The following is a 20,935-nucleotide window of genomic DNA, read 5'->3' on the forward strand; positions in this document are numbered from 1 at the left end:
TGTGCAAAACATGTCAATTTAATGTTTCTTTTCTCAGATGGAGGCCAAAGTAAAGGGGACACTAAGTTACCACGGAAACCTCAGTGACTTTCCAGCAAGCAAGAGAGGAACCACTTGGCTGGCTGGTGGACCGACCTGATGGGAAGTCTTGGTGGTCACAGGGCTGCTGTTTCTGTCGATGTTTACATTCTTGTCCCAAGCACTGTGGTGAGGAGGAAAAGAAAGAATATGTTACTTGAGCAAAGCCAGTGCAGGAGGAAGAAATGCTTTTGTGCAAAGTTAGTGACCTTTGGTCTTTTAAAATCAAAGTTCCCATGTTAACCGACTTAAAACAGACTCAGCTGTCAAACCCACAGAAGTATCAATTTGACTTTATAAAAAAGAAAAAGAAAAAGAAAAAGAAAAAGGAAAAAAACTGGGGAAGAAGGAAGGAAGTTGAGAGGATTTGGGTAAATGGCCATCCATCCTGGGGGTTAGATCTGAACACTCTACATATACGTGCATAATAAAAGCAGCTACAAGTAGAATTAGCCCAGTTTGAGGAGACTCAGTCATGTCTGTTTAGTGGACAGATTTGCCACAATCAGTTGCATGTGACTCTCCAGACAGTAGTCGAAGAGTACTGTACCCTGAAATGTCCTGAGCAAACTTGAATCTTCTCGAGTATGTAGCAGGTCCCTGTGCAAGTCAGCGGGCTGAAGATGCATCAGCAAAGTTGCTGTATCACAGTGATAATATTATTATAGCGTCTAGATTTTTAAAGTCAGGAAAATGAGCCCATGCTCTTAAGAGACAAAATGTAGATAATCCCCTTTTTATAAAAGGGTCAGTTTCACCCTCCATTCGGAAGTGAGTACTGAACTCCTTTCTTGGGTGACTTGTCATCTGGTGTTGACTGGTTAATATTTATTTCTAGTCCTGATGTGCAGAAGTGACTGCTCTCATTTTCTCCTGAGTGTGGGTCTTTGTTGTCGGGCTGCTGCTTTGCTGCTCATCTCCCTCACAGCCTGCCAAGAACGCAAATGCCCAGTTCCCTCCCTGCACAGTGCTCTTTCAGTAGTGGTACTTTACGTGGCTAGAGCTATTGATATCAACAGGAGTGTGCACAGCATCTGTTTCTCCATGGGTCAAGCAAATAGCATATATATAATAGTATACTGTTTTTCATTCTAAAGTGGTATTTTTAAAAGGATGAATTCCAATAGGAATACAGATGTGCACAAGGGATCGCCTTTTATAACTATCACAATGAAGTTTTATGACCCATATCCAGCGCAATATATTTTGAGCATTTGGAATCTTAAAAGTTAATAGAATTTACTCAGAACGTTAGTATTCAAGTCAGCCTACAGATTATAAGATTCTTTAATTATAGTTTCTGTACGTGACTAGTGGCAATGAAGAGTATGAAGGGGAAAACACGGATCCCTTGGGATACGTTTTGTTTTGCCTCAGCTAAGTTTATGGTATTCCTTTAATTTTAAACTTCTGAGTATTTTCAGACTATCCAAGAATAAGCTCTGAGTGCTATAGCTTTAGTTTATATATGGTGACAGACTAGCCTGATAATAACAAGATTGCTTTTGTAGTCTCATTACATAATACCCTGTATCATTAAGTTTATTCAGATAAGAATGTTAACCAGACCCCATTTTCCTTTGATAAGCAAAAGTCTCAAGAAGCCTCTAGAAATATAATAACCAACCACAGACCTGCTCCAATTTTTATGCCTATAATTTGACTTCAAAGTTGCAATGGCATGAATGGCAAAAAGTCAATGAATAATTGAAAGAATTGAAAGCTTTAGTTCCAAGAACTAGTTACAGTAAGGGAAGATGACTGTTTAGAAGAACCATTGAAGCTGCGAATGATGGTTCATGCTTGTAATCCTAGCATTCAGGAAACTGAGGCAGGAAGACCTCAGGTTTGAGACCAGCCTGAAGGCTTTAGCAAGTACCAGGCTAGTCTGTATTAGGCTAACAATGAGACCCTGTCTCAACAAAGAAGGAAAAAAGAAAGGCAAGCAAAGAAAAGGAATCATTACTATAATTTCTTAGCTGCAGAAATTTACTTTACCAATAAAACAAATACAGAGGCCCCAGTAGATATTTTGGAAAAATACTGGGATGTTGCTGGTTTGATTTGAATTTAGCATGTTAAGCTTCATTTGAAAGGTCTCTCAGAGAAACTAGCTCAGCTCTTGGCTTACACTAGCACCAGGTTCCTTCACTTCACAGGCCTGCTTATACTTCCTGGGTTGCTGCGCTGGGGCGTCTTTTGAGGAAGGCAGCCTTGCGCTTCTTCTTCTCTACCCAGAGAGAAGCCCGGTATAGCAGTGTCTATCCCTGATGATTCTAGTGTTTCTGCATACACATACGCATTCATATAGATCAATCGCTATTAAAAGTCAAACAATAACTGTAGGTTCTTAAATCCATCAATTCTGAACCATGTTATGTGAAGACCATTGATGGTTCTTTGCCATCTTTAGAAAAGAACAAAATTTGTAATTCTCTTTCCCATGCCATTTTATAAAATTACCCTGGGCTCTGAGACTATGCTATGTAAAGAATATCCTGTTCGTGTGGGTCTTGACTCCTTATGGACTGCTGCCAGATCCCCACTCCAGCAACCCTTTCACGTTATACAAATGAATCAAAGTCCTTTCTAAATGTAAATACATTTCTTTCTATATCATAACATTGAAAATGGTGTCCATACTTTATGGTTACCTGTCTTTACAGTTTTTATTACTAAACAAGCGTATAAGTTGGTTATTTTTTAACAGAGACTTGCAATTCATACTGTATTTTTGCACTTAAAGTCAAATTATGTTATTTTTTAAAATGGTGAGTAACTGGAAAGGATATCTGTAGAGCAATGTGTATTGCTAAAGAACGTTAGCAACATCCAAATGCAGAAGTAAATCAGCACACTTAGGTCCCACTAGATGGGGTGCTTGATTCAGGAAGATTCAACTGTCTGTTTCCAACTGTCTTACATTTGAAATTGCCTTCACCGATGTATAAGCTGTTACTGTACATAACAAGGGGATCCTCAGTATTCACAAGCAATAACAGTCAGCAGAGCTGTCCTCGGGCCGCGCTGCTGGACCACAGTTGGAGACTGTTTGGGAGCAAAGTGTCACGCTCATTCAGAGCCTCCAAAGTAAATGCAAGCAATAATTTCTATTAAAATTAAATTACAATTCTTCGCATGCTTCTGAGAACAAAGAGTGAGAAATCATGATTTTAAAACAATCTGGAGAAAAGATTTGGGGAAAAGAAGCCAAGTTAATCTATAATAACAAAGTCCTGATACTTTGAAGAAATCAAGAAGATTCAATTAGTACATTCTTTCATGCCCACCACCCCTTTGATGGATGTTATTAGCCCAAATTATATTGTTTTGTGTCATAGACACTAAATAAGGCTTATTTGGGTCCCAACACTGGGGAAAGAACGGGCATATACCTGTGGGTATATATTGACTGTGGGTTTGACACCTGCTTGGAAACAGCTTATTGAAAGTGATCTTAATCCAGGATATTTTTTTCCCAAAGCAGATCTAAATTGTTTACTATGCAGAGATGGAAAGGGTAGGCACCCCTGTTCTCTCTCCTCTGGTTGCCCTCTCCACAGCCCTTCCCACCTCTACTTGATTCAAGACTTTCTGAAATGAAAATTCTACTGTTATTGCGACTGCCATTGGTTATGAGAACTCTGTCTTTTGGGAACGTCTCTAGAACTCATTGTCTGTCCTACTTGCTGCTACATTTGAAAGATGGACTTTGCCTGTGTTGGTTGACTTTAACTGCTTTATTTTTAGGAGATTTTGTCATATCTTTTGACCCCTGTGTAGAAGAACTAGGGTACTTTATTTTGGAAGTGTACTATAAAAGCACACTGGTCCTTGTATTGTTATATAGGTTTTGAATTTGTTTCCTCTGTTGGTTTTTGTTTTGTTTTATTTTTTTAAAATTGAAAATAGAAGAAAGAAAAGTCTGTAATCCAGGCCAGACTTGAGCGCTGCCCTGTGCTTCAGCACAGTGCTTGTGCTGACCCACGGTCTGAAGGGCACTTTGACTCCTAGTTGTGCATGTGCAGCTTTGTTGGGTTTTGCTTTTGGTTTTGTAAAAACACAGCAGAGAAAAGTACAGTAGTAGATAAATGATCACAAACATGTTATGCAATTTTATTTTATAAAGTTTTAAGGGAAAAGTTTAACTCGTTGTAAATAAGTTCTTATCTCTGGTAAAATGCTTATATTCCTCCTCTAAACCATGCTCAATTCAGGCCTTTGTCTTTGTTAAGTGCCTTTTATTTCTTTTTCTCCCTCTTTTGAAACTTTCAGACACCCTCAAGTTCAGACTAAGTCTAGGGATTCAGGAGAATCTCAGACTTGCCAAAAATCATGTCATATAATAACACTCTTCCTTGTGTTGTGTGCGTGTGAGCTCAGGTGTGAGACACACAGTGTGCATGAGACCAGGAGCAGCTGCTCCACGGCGATCTGTCTAAGCACTGCCCTTTGGACATTTCAGAACTTCTGCCTTGTTTATTCCATTGCTTTGAGTTGATTCAGATGGGCAGATTGGGAAGTAGTCTTTGCCAGGATGCTGCCTTCCCTTTCTGAATGTCTGTAGAGGTTAATATATATGTGTGTGTATATATATAGGGCATTATATATATATATATATAAAACATACGTGTTGGTTATTGCAAACATAATAAACTCGGTAGACTCATTGACTATTTCTGGATGTAATCCACTTCTCTCTACCTTTCAAATCTTTCAGAAGTAGTATATGAGAAAGTATCAGGATAACAAGAGTATCTTGTTGGTCATGTTGATATGGTGCCCTATGCAGACAAGATTCAGTACACAGAGGCTAGAGCTAGAACCATGGAATAATGTCTGAATACACTTCGAAGGAAGGTGGCACTCATGTCAATATTAAAGATATTTTCTTCTGGAAAATGATCTTGAAATTGTATAGCTGAAACTTCAGTAACTTAGATTTTTAGACAGTGAGGAAACACTCATATAATCTGGACATACTTGAGAAATTTTAGTCTGTTTATTGCCAGATGATCAGATTTGCTCTGATTTTATGATTGTGTAAATGTCTTTCTTAAAGCAAAATAACTTAACTTTCAGTGTCTAAGACTTCAGGGGGAGTTCTGTTTCTGTTCTGTCTTTCCTAGGTGTGACATGTTAAAAGAGACTAAGTTGACTGACCCTCTGTATATCGACAAAGGAGCCCTTTAAGTGACAGTTTAGTGGGAAGAGGAGACTTGTGGCTACAAGAAGAGATTCCTGTAGCAAAGCTGTTGTTGGCCAGCTTAGGATCAGTAGCAAGTGTTAATTCCTAAATTACTTTATCTAGGGGGAAGTCTTTTAACCTTCGTGCCTCAGATTACCCATGAGACAATTGGGTAGAATAATAATCACCTACCTCCCAGGGATATCAGAGACTTTACTATTTCAAAAATATTTTGTTTTTCTAAAACATTCTATATAATTATAGTATTATCTTCCTGCAGAGGTTGAAAAAAACAAATGTTTTCCTTATAGTGGATATAAAGAGCACCCTATGGTCTTTAAGTTAAAAAAAAAATCACTGGAATTTTAATTTAGATGTATATTTGATATTTAAACATACCATATTTGTTGTGTGGTATAATTATTAGTTTCAGATGAAATCAAAGGGGGATGAACACTTAAGTTTCTTAACTACCAATAGATTTTTTTAAAGCCTTTATGATGTTATTGTGTGATATTTGCAAAAGTTGTAAAAGTAAAGTTAGATAAAGTTTGAATTATGGATAAATGATCCTGAAAGTTTATAGCCTCCCTTGTCTACCTTCTGAATCTAATTTCTTTGTAGTACTTGCCTGGTGATGGAAAACTAATTTTTTTACCTTTCTACGAGTAAATCAGATGCCTGCATACGACTCCTGCATCAGTAAGATTATCCACCTTTCCTCCGGGTGGGGGTGGGGGATGGGAGGGTGGGCAGGCCTACACTGGCAAGCTGTATGCTCTTTTAACTTTTTATTTCATGCTTCTTCAGCCAGAGCCATCAGCTGTTTAGGCTGTAATAAAATGGGAGGAAGAAAGACAGGATTCACTCCCTAGCTAGAGTAGAGGTAAAGATGGTTGGAATAGAAGGAAACATGGCTTATCCTAGCTCCTGGGAGGAAATTAGGATCATTTTATCTCACCCTCCATTCGCGCACTCTAAGTAGACATGCATAGCATTTTTCTCTTTAAAACAATAACAGGAACAAATGGATGCTATAGTTTTTGTTAGGGCTGAATAGTATATGTGAGGGCATGGGTATGGGTGAGTTAAATTGCAGTGCATATTCAGGGTGTTGAGCAGTGACCCAGCTCAGGTGACTTAGGAAGAAGCAGTCAGCACATCCAGGCTGACCCAGAACCGGCTCAGACCCAGTCATTCTCTAGTCCTAAAATCACTTTGGGGTTTTTTTTTTTTGTTGATTTTTTTTTCTCTCCAGTAGCCTCTGAATATCAGCTGTGCAGATGAGCATACACTTCATTTTCTACATTATATCCTTATTCATTCTTCAATAACATAAGATTAACCCAAAGTAATAAGATTTAGGGTTTTTGTTGAATGTGTGTGTTTCCTCTGGGGAAGAGTAACAGAAGCCTAAAATAGATATCATCTGTGTCCATCTGCCCTAAAATGTGAACTTTACATATAACGCTAGCTGAAGATCCTTTTGCCCATGCAAACCTAGAGTTGATGTTGTGGAATGTGTTTGCACTTTTATGATAAAGTCACCTCAGTGTAATGCTGAGAAGTTTTAGATTAGTGTTCAGATTGACAGAGCTGCACACTTGCCTTGAGCTCTGATTAAAAATAGCTTCAAATATTAATATTGAATTTGTCTTCATTTCTTTCAATCTTCAGTCTTGCCTTTGGTGTGAGCACTTAAGTGACCACTTGCTCCACTACAGTGTAAGTTGCCTGTTGTCAGGTCTAGGAAAAGGTAAATTGTTTCCTTGTCCTCTTCTCCCTCACTTTGCCATCTGCCCTCTGTCCCCATCAAGTAAATGCAAAGATAGTATAGGGGATAGTTCACATCTTAGTGGAGGATACACGCATAGATGATCTTTAGAGTTTAGTGGAAATACCTTTAAGTAGCCTGATGCTAAATGACACTTTTCTTATGCACACTCAAAGTACTGTGTGCTTTAAGGTGGCTGTTTGTGATCCTTGTGTTGTGATGTTTCTACTTGTCTGTCTTTCCTATGTATTTCCATTTCCTAGCAGTAGTATTCAAACTTTGTATACTTTTTACACTGCTACCCAAACTAATCAGTGACATAATTTGAAGTTTTTATGGTACAAATTAAGGTTCTATACATAGTCCATAACTTGGGGGTCACTGATGACTGGGAGTTTTTTCTCTTTTCATTTATATTAAAAGTGGATTTCCTAAGCTGAGTGGTGGAACTCTTGCCCAGCGTGTGCATAGGCTGGAGATCCATACACAACAGTGCAAAACAACAATAAATAGATCTCAGTTTTACATAGCCTGGTAATGCCAGTATTTTTTAAGGTTCTTCAGAAGAAATAGAGATCTTCATTAGAGGCTCATGACAGTTTGCCTTGCCTGTTTTCACACTTCCCTACTACAGAGCTTTTTTGCCAAGATCTGAACCAACCAGATCATTGAATCCTAAATAGGACCTAAGTCCTAATTTTAAGTTCCTCAGAAAAACCATTATTTGCCCCCACCTTTTTTTTTTTTTGCTAAATCTGGTTGTTAGATGCTTGTTAATAGAGTTCTGGTTGGAATGCAGTTAAGATTATTTATCTGAGATAACACTAGAGTCAGCAGCTCCGTCTATCTTCAGAGTCAATTTAGAAGTCAGAAGCAATCAAGACTAGCTACTGTGCATGTGGGATAGTCTGTGCTTAGAATTTCACAATAATTATATTTTTTGTACTTAATAACCATAGACTTTCCTCTTGTTATACTTATCTCTACTGTTTACAGAAACATTATGCCCTATCAGAAAATTCACTGGCAAAATTAACAAGGATTTGTCCAATTTGGGCTAGTAATATAAAACAAAAAAAAAATATTTTTCTCAGTTGACAAAGGTATTTGTTTTCAATAGTTAGAAAGTTGAGCCAACTTTGGTCAGCTTTCTTGACATTTCGGCTCTGACTCCATCATAGATTGCATGTTCACTTTGACATGTGATCATCAGGGACCCTCTCTCAGTAAAGATTGGTTTTCCTCCCACACAGCTTTCAGGGCAGAGAGCCAAGCTTTTCAATGACCTATTGTCAGCTGTCTTTGAAAGACTATCTCACTCTAGGAAATGCTGGCATGCTAGACTGTTGGAGGAGAGTGTCCTAGTTTGGCCCTCCTCAAGTCATGTTTAACAAGTCTCTTGTCTTGTTAAACATGTCAGACTTCAAGGAGAGGAAGAGAAATCTCTGGCTGGTGAATTTTGTGCCCCAAATAATTTAACCAATAGTCTAACCAAGGTTACTAAGGCATGAGTGTTTTCTCTCTCTACTTATGAGCCAGGTTTATTTATGGTTGTAAGACTTACCATGGAACTGCAAACCTATTTGCTGTACCTGGAAAACAAGAGTCTGAAGTTTAGTCTGGTTAAGCACAGATTTCTAACCCTCTGGGAAAAGTTTAGATAAGGGGAGATGTGTTTAGTAGCAGAAGAAAAAACAATTATTTATACAGTGAGTGTCCACCCTGCAAAGCCTCTTCCCACGAGGGAAAGAGCTCCTCCTCTTTAGTCACTTCCACCCTACACAGATGCTACCATGTTTGCAAGCCAGTCTCCAAGAAAGGAGCTTGCAGAGTTGGTGGTCCTCTAGGGGAAAGGCTCCAATTACTGTGTTGCGCCTGCTTGTAGGAAGGTGCGTTTGCTAACTTGAAGGAATATGTGCTGTACTTCAAATACGTGTGTGACTTAATACTTTGGGATTTTTTGTTTTCCCCTCTAAAACTGGACCTGAACACAACTTTGAGTTGGTATTTGTAATAATCTCAGGACCTGAAAGATTGTAGCATTTAGTGTGTCTTAAAAATTATGTACTGTACCAGCCATGGAGTTTTGTAAATATACCTGTCTCCCTTTTTTTGTATTATTTTAGTAAACAATAAATAAATAAATAAATAAATTTAATAAAAGGGGGTGGTGATGATGTGTGTGTGTTTGTGTGAGTGTGTGTGCGCAAGGTTCTTTTGAGAAAACTGGTGCTTGTTGAATGTCTAATTCAGCTCAGCGGGAATATGGACAAACTGCTGCTCTTGAGGCTGCAGTGAGCAAGGAGGAGGTCGTTCACTGTGCCCTCCATGGCCCATCTAGTACTAGCAAACTGGACGTCAGTCAGGAGCTAACCTCCTCCCCTGGCCATGCTGCCTTTGTGTTCGTGGTCTAGCTCCAGCATTGTTTGACTCCGGCACTAAAGCTTCCACGCTTTGAGAATTCCTGGTTTTAGAGCTCTTATAACTTTCCTAAGAGAAAAAAATGGGCAGATTAAAAAAAATAAATAAAAAACAACAAAAGAGCCTCCCATTTTGTAGGACTGCCAGTGAATTTTGGACATTCCCAAACACGCATCTCAGAACTTATTAAACTGGCCCCACAATACACTCCTCAGTGCGGGGATGTCTGTGTCCATTTTGCTTTGCACCAGTCTTGTTCATATTCCAGGTGTAGCTAGCAAATCCATTTTAAAATGAGAGCCTTATTTGATTCAGTATAGATGGTTCCTGTCTATCCTCCAAGACAGGACCTTTTACATGAGTGGTTTTTTCTTTTTGTATATGTTATGTGTTTGTTGTATTAAATAAAGAGGAATGTAAATATTACTATTGTGTCTCTTGTGTTATTGGGTTAACTTGGGTTTAAATGTTCCACTGTCAGCAAAGGTTGAGATTTTAAAATAATAAAAGAAAGAGCACAGCCTGTTCATGTATTCCTAAAAAATTTGTAGTTGCTTGATGGTATGCAAAAAGAATTCTTCAAATTTGCTTTGCTACCAGACATTTGAGGCTCCGGGAAGTAGAGAAAGCTTGAGGCGGGCCTCTGAGCCACAGACAGTCAGGAAGCAGTGACAGGTGTACTGGGAGGTGTGTGCCTGAGTGGGCGGGGCCTGAGAATGGAGGCTCGGTGGATCCTTGCTGTAGGCAGCAATGTGTGTGTTGAATAATATGCATCTGTGCATAGAAAATATAGACAAGAACAGAGACGCCCAAGATATGAAGAGTGGTTTGAGTGTGTGTTCTCATTTTCCTTTTTACACGGTGTAAAAGTGTCTTGTCCTGAAGCTAAAAAGGACTAAGAATTTCAAATGGGATCAGCCACTTTTAACTACAAATTAAAGACAAGGTGTGTCTGAGGTCTCTCCTGTTGTTCTTCCTGGCCTGTAAGGCTCTTCTTAACACCTCTCAAGAGACTTCAAAACACCCGAGTTAAATAATTTTGCATAATTAGTGATGTCATTCTTTTGTTAGTGTATAATGTGGATGTATTAAAGATACCTTTGTGGTAATTTTTTTTAGAGATTTATTTTGATTTTTACTTACATGTACCGGTACATGAGTGCATTGTTCATGTGAGTGCTCATAAAGGCCAGAAGAGTCGACTCCCTGTAGCCGAAGATGTGAACCTCCTGGAAGGGGAGCTGGGAAGTGAATTCGGGTCCTCTACAAGAGGACAGAATGTGGCCTCTCCAGATCCCAAAAGATGTAGTGTCCTCAGTCAAAGGAGTTCACAGATGTTGTTGGGCCAGTAGGATGGCTCAGTGGGTAAAGATACCCTGTTGCCAAGCCCAGTAGCCAGAATTTGATCCTCGGCCCATATGGTGGCTGATGAGAACCAAGTCAGGAAAGGTGCTCTGTTACCATCACATAGTCGTGCAGTCTCACATATTACATTCTCTCTCTCTCTCTCTCTCTCTCTCTCTCTATATATATATATATATATATATATATATATATATATATATATATATCCCTCTCCCTCTAAAAATGTACTTTAAAAAAATCCATTCTTGGTTTGATACAGTCTTATCTAAAGTAGTAGATAAGCAATAGATTTACTATTAATCATTTTGGGTATATTATACCCAAAAAGTCTGAGACAGGGTTTCTGTTTTTGCCCTATGCTATCCTTGAACTTGTAATCCTACCACAAGCTCCTAAATGCTGCGTTACAGCCGTGCGCCCCTGGCAGACTCTTGTCTCATCGCATATTCTGTATGTGGAAATGGAACTCAGAAAAGTTTTTTGAAGAAAAGTCATCAAAAGAGGTAAAAGATTTCAGAATAAGCTAATGTTTTAGAGAGTCAAGAAATAAGTGGGTACGACTGATGCTGTCCTGCCCAGCTCAGTGAGGAGCATGTGTAGAAGTATCACTGGGGTATGGAAAATGAAGGATGTGGTAGAGCAAACCTTTAATGCTAGCAGGGAACGAAGAGGCTGAGTTGGAGGCATGCTGGTCTACACAGCAAATTTCAGGCCAGCCTGAATAACCCAGTTGTCTCAAAAAAGAGAGAAAAACAAAGAAAACCAATTTTACTCTTCACAATGGAGGCAACAAAATGGAACACTGCTAAAGAAGGGTGCTAGGTGGGATTTCAAGCTAGATTTAACAAATTGTTGGTGAAGATAGTTTGCTTTTACAAATCCTGGGGGTGGGAGTGTGTGGAGGTTTGAGTCCAAGTGTGTCGCTAGCATTACAGGAACAGTACAGGAATGCAATCTAACATAAAATTGGCTCAGTAAGTCAAGTTAGCACTATAGCATTTCTTAAAGTGACCCAAAGCTGAGCATGCCACTGTTTTCCTGTGATCTCGCCTCTTGGGAGATGGATAGGAGCTCAGGTCATCCTCAGTTAACATCATGAGCTTGAGATGGCTACATGAGTTTGTGTCAGAAAGAGCAAGAATGCTGTTCCGTTGTAGGAGAGATCTTGTGCTTCTCAAAGGATAATAGTTGCCTCCTCTCCAGGTATATACTAGTATGTCTTGTCATCTAAGAACCATGTGTATCATCCATATGTGCTTTAATGTGGGTGTTCCCTTCCTGTCTGTGTTTACTGTTCTGTGTCCTGATGTATGTCACTTCCCTGTCTCCCCATTGTATTTCATACTGTGAAGGACATTAGACTTGGGTTCACATGGCTCCACTATGAAAGTCTCACTTAAAATGTGTTCCTGCCGGTGTCTTCCCCCAGTGAGAGTAACTGAACCTAAGACGTGCAGACAGTACCTAGCGGAGCACCTGGCACATACCTGTAATGGCGGCAGCTGCTACAGTTATCTTCCCCGTGGCTTTGCTTCTCAGTGTGTGGTTCCTCTTCATTTTCCCATCTTTCCAAACATGAGTGGAACAGTCTTGTAAGCTGCTGTGCTCACTGCTTAGCATACAGGTATGGATAAAACCCATTTCAAATGCTTTGGCCACAGGCGTCAGGAACTCCTGACTTACAAAGTAAGGGGAATCTTCTTGCCTACCTAGCAGTGCTTCAAAGGTTACCCTGGTTCTGGAGAAGTTTTATCTAGAGGTCACTAAAGGCCATCTCTCCATCGGTAACCTACCTGCTGCTGGCTTCAGGCTTTCACATCATAGCCAATTGGCTACTGCTGTTCCAAAACATTTGTAAGCACGTATGGCTAATAATGTGTCGGTTTAAAACGAATTCTCTTTGATCCTTTAGTCCCTTGCCCTGCTCTGCCCCATCCTGCAAGCACCTGGTGCTTTTTTGATGCGCTCACTCCCTTATGTGTGCATCCTTGTAAGTAGTGTTCCTTAGCATATACTCAGATTTGATGTATGCAATTGATACCAAGCTATAAAAGTGTCCTGCCTGTGCATTGTTCTACATACTTTTGTGCTGTCATGGTCTGTTGCGTCACTTATACTAAGTGTGTTTCCTAACCTACCGTAAACTGCTCATCCCCTAGAGGTGGGCACCCTAGTTTGTCTTTAATTCCTTCTTACTACAGAAAAACTAAAAAACAAACCAAAAAAGGCTCTAGGTAGTCTCCCCTTCTGGAACTTACTTGTTGGCCTTCTGCTTGCACTCTGTCTTCATTGAAGACACTCCTTGACTCAGTCTTGGATGTCACGTCTCTACCCATCCATCCCCTGCCTTCTAACTTGATGTATGGCACTCTTTACTGAACAGAAACCTTTGCTTTTTAATAGTCCAACCTAGCAAGAATGGTAGCGCACACTCAGGAGGCCAAAGCAGGAGGATTCTGAGTTTGAGTCCAGCCTAAGCTACATCATGAGACCTTGTCACAAAGGGGCAAGGAGAGGTGAGGGAGAATATTCAGGTATTTAACACACTTCCCTATCCTAGATGGCAGATTTCCTCCTCTGTATTCGCCTTGAAGACTTAGCTTTCCTTTCTCTTCTCTTCTGTTTGACTCAGGCACTTTCCAAAAACCACCTAATAAATCCTCCCCTATCAATTTGTGGTGTCCATCTTGTCCTCTGCCCAGTCCTCATGGACAGAGGCCCTTGCCCTGAGCTTCGTTCCCCAACATGGGACTGTGGACTTCTGCACCAGCACCGTGCTGCTGCCACCACTGTGCCTTTAGAGGATACCACATAACTCCCCGCTTGTCCTCGGTCCACTTGTGCTGAGTGAGCTCATTGTTGATTTTTATTGTCATATAAATGTCACATTGTATGGGGCTGGCAAGGTGGCTTGGTGGTTATGAACACTGTTCATGCGGAGGACCCAGCTGTCCCTACATGGTAGCTCACAAGAACCCATAACTCCACCCCCAGGGAATCCAGGGTTCTCTTCTTACCTTGGTGGGCATCAGGAACACACATGGTACACAGACATACACACAGTTAAAACCTCATACCCATCTGCTGTCTACCGAAAAATGTAGTAAATCTTTTTTTAAAAACATTTTAATTCACATTGCATTTGGCATGAATATATATAACACATGCCTTTAATCCCAGCACTCTAGTGGCAAAGGATCACTCTTAAGTCCATGGCCAGCCTGGTCTAAATACTGAGTTCTAAGATAGCCAGAAATATATAGTGAGACACCCCCTCCTCTTTTCTCTCTCAAAAACATCACATTGCATTTAAAAACTAAGCTGAGGCAGGTAGAGAGTTAAGAGCACCAGCTGCCTCCCCCAGAGGACCCAGGTGGGAGTCAGCACCCACACAACAGCTCATAACCATCTGCCACTCCAGTCCCAGAGGATTCAGTGCCCTCTTCTGGACTCCCTGGGTGCCAGGCAAACACATGGTACACAGACATACATATAGGTAAAACACATATACACTTGAAATAATGAAATAAAAACCTTTATGTTTGTTCTTAAAGTAGCATTAGATGTGAGAGTTACAGGATAGAACTAGTGGAAAGATAAGGAGAAAGACTTGGAACGTGTGGTGTTTAAACCGAAGCCCTGACTCATCTGTTGCCTTGTGCTCTCTCCTCTTGGCCTCCGTTGTTGAGACTCCATGCCTCCCGGCCCAGCTTGCTCTCTGCCTCTCTCCGCCTCTCTCTCTCCCAGTTCTCCTCATCTGAATGCTGCAGATGTGTGACATTTACCATTGTCCTTTCCTTCCTCTGGGTCTTGTTTACTCTCCCCTTCCTTTCTGCTGTGCCCAGATGGGGTCCAGACCCTCCATGATGGAGCTGCAGTGCAGCCTTTGCCATATATGATTCCATTTCCCTCAGTGCTATTTTGTGACAGGATCTGGCCTTGAGCAGAAAGTCCTCCTGATTCAGCTTCCTGAGTGCTGGCTTGCAGGTTTGCCCCACCACACCCAAATAGCCACTGGGTTTTCCGATTTGATTATATGCCCAGCACCTTTGCTAAACATTTTTTTTTTTCTGAGACAGGGTTTCTCTGTGTAGCCCTGGCTGTCCTGGAACTCACTCTGTAGACCAGGCTGGCCTCGAACTCAGAAATCCGCCTGCCTCTGCCTCCCAAGTGCTGGGATTACAGGCGTGTGCCACAATGCCCGGCTGCTAAACATTTTTTAATTTCCGTGGTGGTGTGGGTTTGTGGTGGGGGTGGTGGGGGTGTGGTGGTAGTGGTGGTTGGGGGTGGTGGTGGTGGTTGGGGGGGTTGGTGGTGGTGGTGTGGTGGTGTGGTGGTGGTGGTGGTGGTGTGGTGGTGGTGGTGGTGTGGTGGTGGTGGTGTGGTGGTGGGAGGGGGTGGGGGGGGTGGTAGTGTGGTGTGGTGGTGGTATCGGAGATTGAACCCAGAACCTCACGCATAGAAAGCATGAGCTTGACTTGTGAGCTACATCCTGGCATCTATTCTAGTAACTCCTGTTGTTTTATTAGACAATAAAACAGTGAAAATTCCATTTTCTAGAACGAGGGTTCTATCTACTAAGCAAACTTAGGAAGCACTGTGCCACCACACTCTGCCGCCTTTACCTACTCATCCAGGTTTCTGACTTTTGTCTTCTGGAGCATTATACTGGGCGTCTACCATGATGCTAAGCAATGGTCAAGCTAGCATCTATATTCCTTAACGATAACGTTAAAACCTTTACTCCAGAGTCAAAATTTCTTTAGTGTGGTGCGTATTTGAATTTCCTTGTGTTGTTTTATGAGATGTGCTATTGATATGTAGCTCAGGCTAGCCTGGAACTCAGCTGCCTTCACCTCCCCGTGCAGGGATTACAGACTTGTACCGTTATGCCTGGGTTACAGTTTGCATGTATGGTATTTATAAACTTAGAGCTGCTTGGGAATGTAGATCATCATAGGCTCAATTTGAATAATTTGAAGGATCTTCCCATAGTATTGTCCCTAGCAACACTCACAAAATGCTGAGAAATATACTCATAGTTTCCTTTATTTGTATAACCTTTTATATCTTTTCCTTTTTTTTTTTTAGTTTTCATACTCCATTTTGCTTATGTACATCTTCTCCCTCTTATTCAGTCTTGTTATTTCTGTTACTAATTTTTCCAAATAATTCTGGATGTCAGTGGGTACATGCTCATTGTAGTTGTATTTTTTTGTTTTTTGATTTTTGGATTTGTTTTTTTTTTTCGAGACAGGGTTTCTCTGTATAGCCCGGGCTGTCTTGGAACTCACTCTGTAAACCAGGCTGGCCTCGAACTCAGAAATCTGCCTACCTCTGCCTCCCAAGTGCTGGGATTACAGGCGTGCGCCACCACTGCCCGGCTGTAGTTATATATTTTTAAAATATTTTATGTGTATGAGTGCTTTTTCCCATTGTATGTATATGCAGCACACATATGTATGTATATATGTATATATATATAAATATATGTGTGTATGCATTATGTATGTATATAAATATATGTGTGTGTGCATTATGTATGTATATAAATATATGCGTGTGCATTATGTATGTATGTTTATAAATATATGTGTGTATACATTATGTATGTATGTATGTATGTAAGGTACCTACTTATAGAAGCCAGAAGATGTCATATGCCCTGGTGACATGCCCCAGAAGCATGAGCACTGGAACTGAGCTCAGGTCCTCGCTCGTCACTGATGAGCCCTCTCCAGTCCCTAGTTTCCATTTTTAAACTATCTAACTTATTGTCGCAGGCACAGAGTGCCATCTCCTTCCCCTTTCCATGTGCTTAGTAAGTAGCATATTAAGTATACTGTATTGGTGTATTTCTAATTATTGTAAAATTATGTATTTCAGGAAACTTTCTCGATGGGCCTCCCAACTGTTTAACTAACATTTGAACTGAATATAAGTGCTACTTTTCACTTATCACTTAAAAGTATGACTTCATTGTTTCCCTTCCTCCAGGGTTCTTCTGTTTGGAAAACTAATATCATTCTAATCTAATGCTTTGCTTGTTTTGATGATCTCAGATTTCACTCTTTTGTATCTGAGTTTAGGTTTTCCTGCCCTAGGTGCTCCTGGAGACCTTTGAGTTGGTGCTACTTACTGTTAGTTTTTAGGATTTATTCTCCTAATGACATCTTTTCTTTCTTGCTGAGACTTTATGTTGTGTTCCCCACCCCCTTCTTTTCTTGTCTTTTTCTTCTGTTTTTGTTTTTTGCATTTTTGAGATAGGGTTTTATGTAGCCAGGCTAGCCTTGAACTTGAGATGTAGCTAAAGCTGGCTTTGATCTTCTCTTAGCCCTGTTTCCACCATCTTAGCACTGGGATTACAGAGATTACAGGTGTACACCACCACACCAGATTTAAAACACCTTGAAGATCAAACAAAGTAGAGGACCTGTGTGCGCTAGGCAGACGCTCTTCCAGCTCGGCTTGGCCCCAGCCGTGTGCGCAGTCCTAATCTGTCTTGGTCGTTTTGGATTTATCTAACGAGCTACTTAGTCTGTTTTCATGTTGTGAATATACTCTTAACGTAGCTGGTTGTTTCAACCTGTGTATATGTTTTTCCCTGGGTTTATCAGCTTACTAGATATCCCTGGTGATATCTATTAAGAGATGAGGCCAAGGTCTTAAGACCAGCAAGTCAGTGGGGAGCACCAGACCTGTCCCAGAGCAAATCACTGGCACCACCTTGGTCCCTCATCAGTCTGATTTTTCTGTTTACTGTTCTGTCTAACTTTACAGTGTGTACAACCATGCTCCTGGGTCGCTCTATAGAGATTTCTATGCATTGGAATGTTAGCTATGAGTCCTGGGTTTAAAATGTTTTGTTGCTGCTATTTTGATTTTATTTGCATGTTTTTATGCACCACTTTCATGCCTCACCCTTCAAAGGCCAGAAGAGTGTGTCATGTCCCATGGATCTGGAATTACAGATGTTTTTGAGCCACCATGTGGGTTCTGGGAGTTGAAACCCAGTCCTTTTGGTCTTGCTTTTAACTGCCAAACCTTCTCTTCAGCCCTAAAGTGTGGTGTTAAAATTTTTTGGAGACAAGTCTCTCTATGGAGTCCTGGCTGTCCTAGAACTCACTATGTAGACCAAGCTGGCCCTGAACTCACAGAGGTTCTCCTGCCTCTGCTGGGATTAAAAGTGTATACCACCATGTCTGGCTAACGTGTATTATTTTTAAAACAAAAATCTGAGTTTGAATTTTCCAGGCTCTGGGAACATTACTAACCCAAGACCATTCCAAACTAAGGTTTTAGCCCAGGATGTTGGGACCACATAGAATGATAATGTGAGGGATTAATACTAGAACTTAAGAACTCTCACAGGAGGGTCCCTGCCCTGTCACTTGCCCAGACTTTGAAGTAACAGAAAAATCTCCTATCAGGAAGCCAGAGATGAGGGGGTTTGCCTTGGTATTTTCATTCTCTGTAAGGTCACTCTTTCAGCCCCAGCACTCTGTGGTCTGTGACCCGCCCTCCTGCTGTGCCAGCCTGAGGCCTTCTGTGACTTCCAGAGGCAGGTGGCATGCACAGTCCTCTGACATCTGTATAGACTGCCGGGGGAAGTGCTGCAGTGGGTCTCTTGCCTGTCCCTCTTCCAGCTGACCACCATTCCACTTGCTTCAGCTATATCAGGCTTCAGAAAAGTGGATTATACGTTAAAGTTTTCACAAACACAAAGATGCTAATTGACATAAGTCACATATCTAATTGTATGCATGTGAAAACTATACATTCCCTGAGTTTTTATTGAAATACCCAGGTAAGAATTCAATATAAAAGTAGTTAATAGTTCTGTTTACCTATCTCCACACAGCCCAGCTCATAAGGCAAACTGTGTGTGTCACCTCTGGTCCATCAGATAACCTACTTCAAGAACAGGCGTTTCATAAGGAAGGAAGATTAGCTGTGATAACCATGGTGACTCCACTAAAATGGGGCTCTTTCTGTGTCAGTTTCACCAGAGGCCCCAAGGCTAAGAACAAAACAGTAGGTGTCCTTCAGTTGTGCGGCCCATGCTAAGAGACCATGCAGCCCTTAGCTCCGAGTCCAGAAGGACCACTAGCATCTACCTCTGGGCTGTACTATGGACCAGGAGAAGATTGCTCTGACAGCAGCTCCTCTTCATCTCAGACCCAGTGATGAGGGGCCCTTCCAGAGGACCAGTGTGGCCAGCACACCTCCTAGAGCCCAAGAGACTTAAGAGACTGGTACCAGATTTGCTCTTAAAAGTCTACAGATGGACAGTGGGTGGCTAACACCTTTAGAAGACAGCTGCTCATGGAATCATTGGCCTTCTCAGGATGTCTGTTCACCTCACAGAGGAAGGGAAGCCAATTTGACCATTTTCAAGAAGAAATCCATAGGAATCTTTGAATCCAGTTCCCAGTACTGCTGAGGCGGGGTGGGGTGGGTAGTGGGGTCCAGCCAAAGGGAAACTCTGATGAGATGGCCCAACACAAGGGACAACTGTTGGCAAATCAAAGACTGGGCACATGTACTAGCATGTAACTGAGGAGGCCCTGCAGGGCAGGAGACTGCAGAATTCTTTCCACACCTGTGAGAAAGTGCAACAAGAAGAGAAACAACATTCCAAATCTGTCACTAGTGGTGACACACAGCCAGTGTCCAGCTCTAAAAACCAAGGGAAACCTGGTCTCTGCTGCCCTGGCACAGAAGCTAGCAAACCGGCAGGAGGGCTGTAAGAAACAAAGGATGCTGACCCATGCACGGCCCTTCTGCCACAGACTCCTAGCTGGCATGGCAAAGTTTGCAGTGGCATGCACAACTCTTGATGTTTTGATTTGACAGTGTATGAGACTTGATACCTAGAAAAAGAGACTTTAAAAAAAGAATCACAAATTGTAACCTGTGTGTTCCCCAGAAGAGCCTGCTAAAACTATACATTTCATCCAGGTGTAGGAAAAAAAATGTATTATTGCTGCAGATTTGTGGGAACACTCGTGGGGAATGAAGGGTGCTCTCTGCTGTTCTTGAGCCTGTTCAGAGGGAAGTTTAAAGTTGTTTCTGCAAAGCTGGTAAACCAGCTTGGCTCTGTTTGGAGCTCCTGGCCACAGTGCAGCATAGGGCACCTCAGCAGACAGAGGAAATTTCATCCAGTATGGCTCAGACTGGACTTTACAGAACCAAAGATGGCCTAGCATCTCCCGGAAAAACTGTGTGAGCCACCTCCAGCTTACAGCAGGAGAGGAAGGAATCCTCTTGGAGGTTCCTGGTGGCCGAAGGGAAAAGAAATAGCTTGTCCTGGCGTGCTTGTTAATAGTCACATTTTCTTCTGACTATAATGTTCTGCAAAAATGCTGTGGGATGTTATCAATAGAGTGGATCTGATCAAAAGTAAGACCTTACCTGGGCATGGTGACAGATGCCTTAACATGGAGCCTAAAGCAAGAGAATCCCCATACGTTTGAGGCCAGTCTGGGCTACAAAGTGAGTTCCAGGCCAGCCTGTCTGGAAGAAAAATATTAGTTGAAAGTTAGACATTTAAGTAATTGTAGAAACCATGATGTGATGAGAAATAGGCCTGGACCTCCCTTCCAGAGAGCTGGCAGCGGCAGAAGCCACAAACCTATTTTCCTTTGACAAAAAGCCTACTCTCTGCCCACGAGCAGGGTGAGGCAGAGGCTGTCAGGGGGGCGCTTCAGTGCAGATAGTTTGGGAACCAGCCTTCAATGCATGTCCTTACAGGCTCCTTTGCAGGCTGTGGGAACTCAAAGTATAAAAACGTCACTTCCCATCTCTGCCTTCAAGGTTCTGGGTGTGATTTCTTCCTGTCAGTGCACTCAAGCAAAGCCTCTGGTAGGGGAAAGTGTCACTGGCTGTCACGTACTCAGTGACTGCAGGCTAAGGTAGACTTACCATTCTCTACTAGCCTCCAAACCACGGAGATGGAACACAGAGGAATCCGCACACTTCTGCCCCAGGCAGCAGACTCAACCGAGCGTCTATACTCTGAAGTGCTGTGTGGTACAAATATCCCCGAACTCCTGTCTCAATGCAGCCTCTGGTGCCCCGCACTCAGCTGCTGCCTGTGAGCCTGCAGT

At 41.7% G+C, this 20,935-nt stretch overlaps 1 protein-coding gene across 6 annotated transcripts in view; it reads left to right on the plus strand.

Moving 5' to 3' along the window:
- The window catches only part of Ubn2 (ubinuclein 2), a 90,570-nt gene extending 71,298 nt beyond the window's left edge, over positions 1 to 19,272 (plus strand). For 5 of the 6 annotated variants that reach the window (XM_052173463.1, XM_052173467.1, XM_052173465.1 and 2 more), the window contains one exon: positions 38 to 9,887. In XM_052173463.1, the coding sequence (XP_052029423.1) occupies positions 38 to 87 (50 nt within the window). In that variant the 3' untranslated portion in view covers positions 88 to 9,887. Of the gene's footprint in view, positions 1 to 37; positions 9,888 to 18,687 lie in introns of those variants that run through there. The other variant, XM_052173469.1, reaches the window with a different exon arrangement.
- Positions 19,273 to 20,935: the final 1,663 nt, after the last annotated feature.

This window comes from Apodemus sylvaticus, chromosome 2 (genome assembly GCF_947179515.1).
Source record: "Apodemus sylvaticus chromosome 2, mApoSyl1.1, whole genome shotgun sequence".
NCBI classification, from domain to species: Eukaryota; Metazoa; Chordata; class Mammalia; order Rodentia; family Muridae; genus Apodemus; species Apodemus sylvaticus.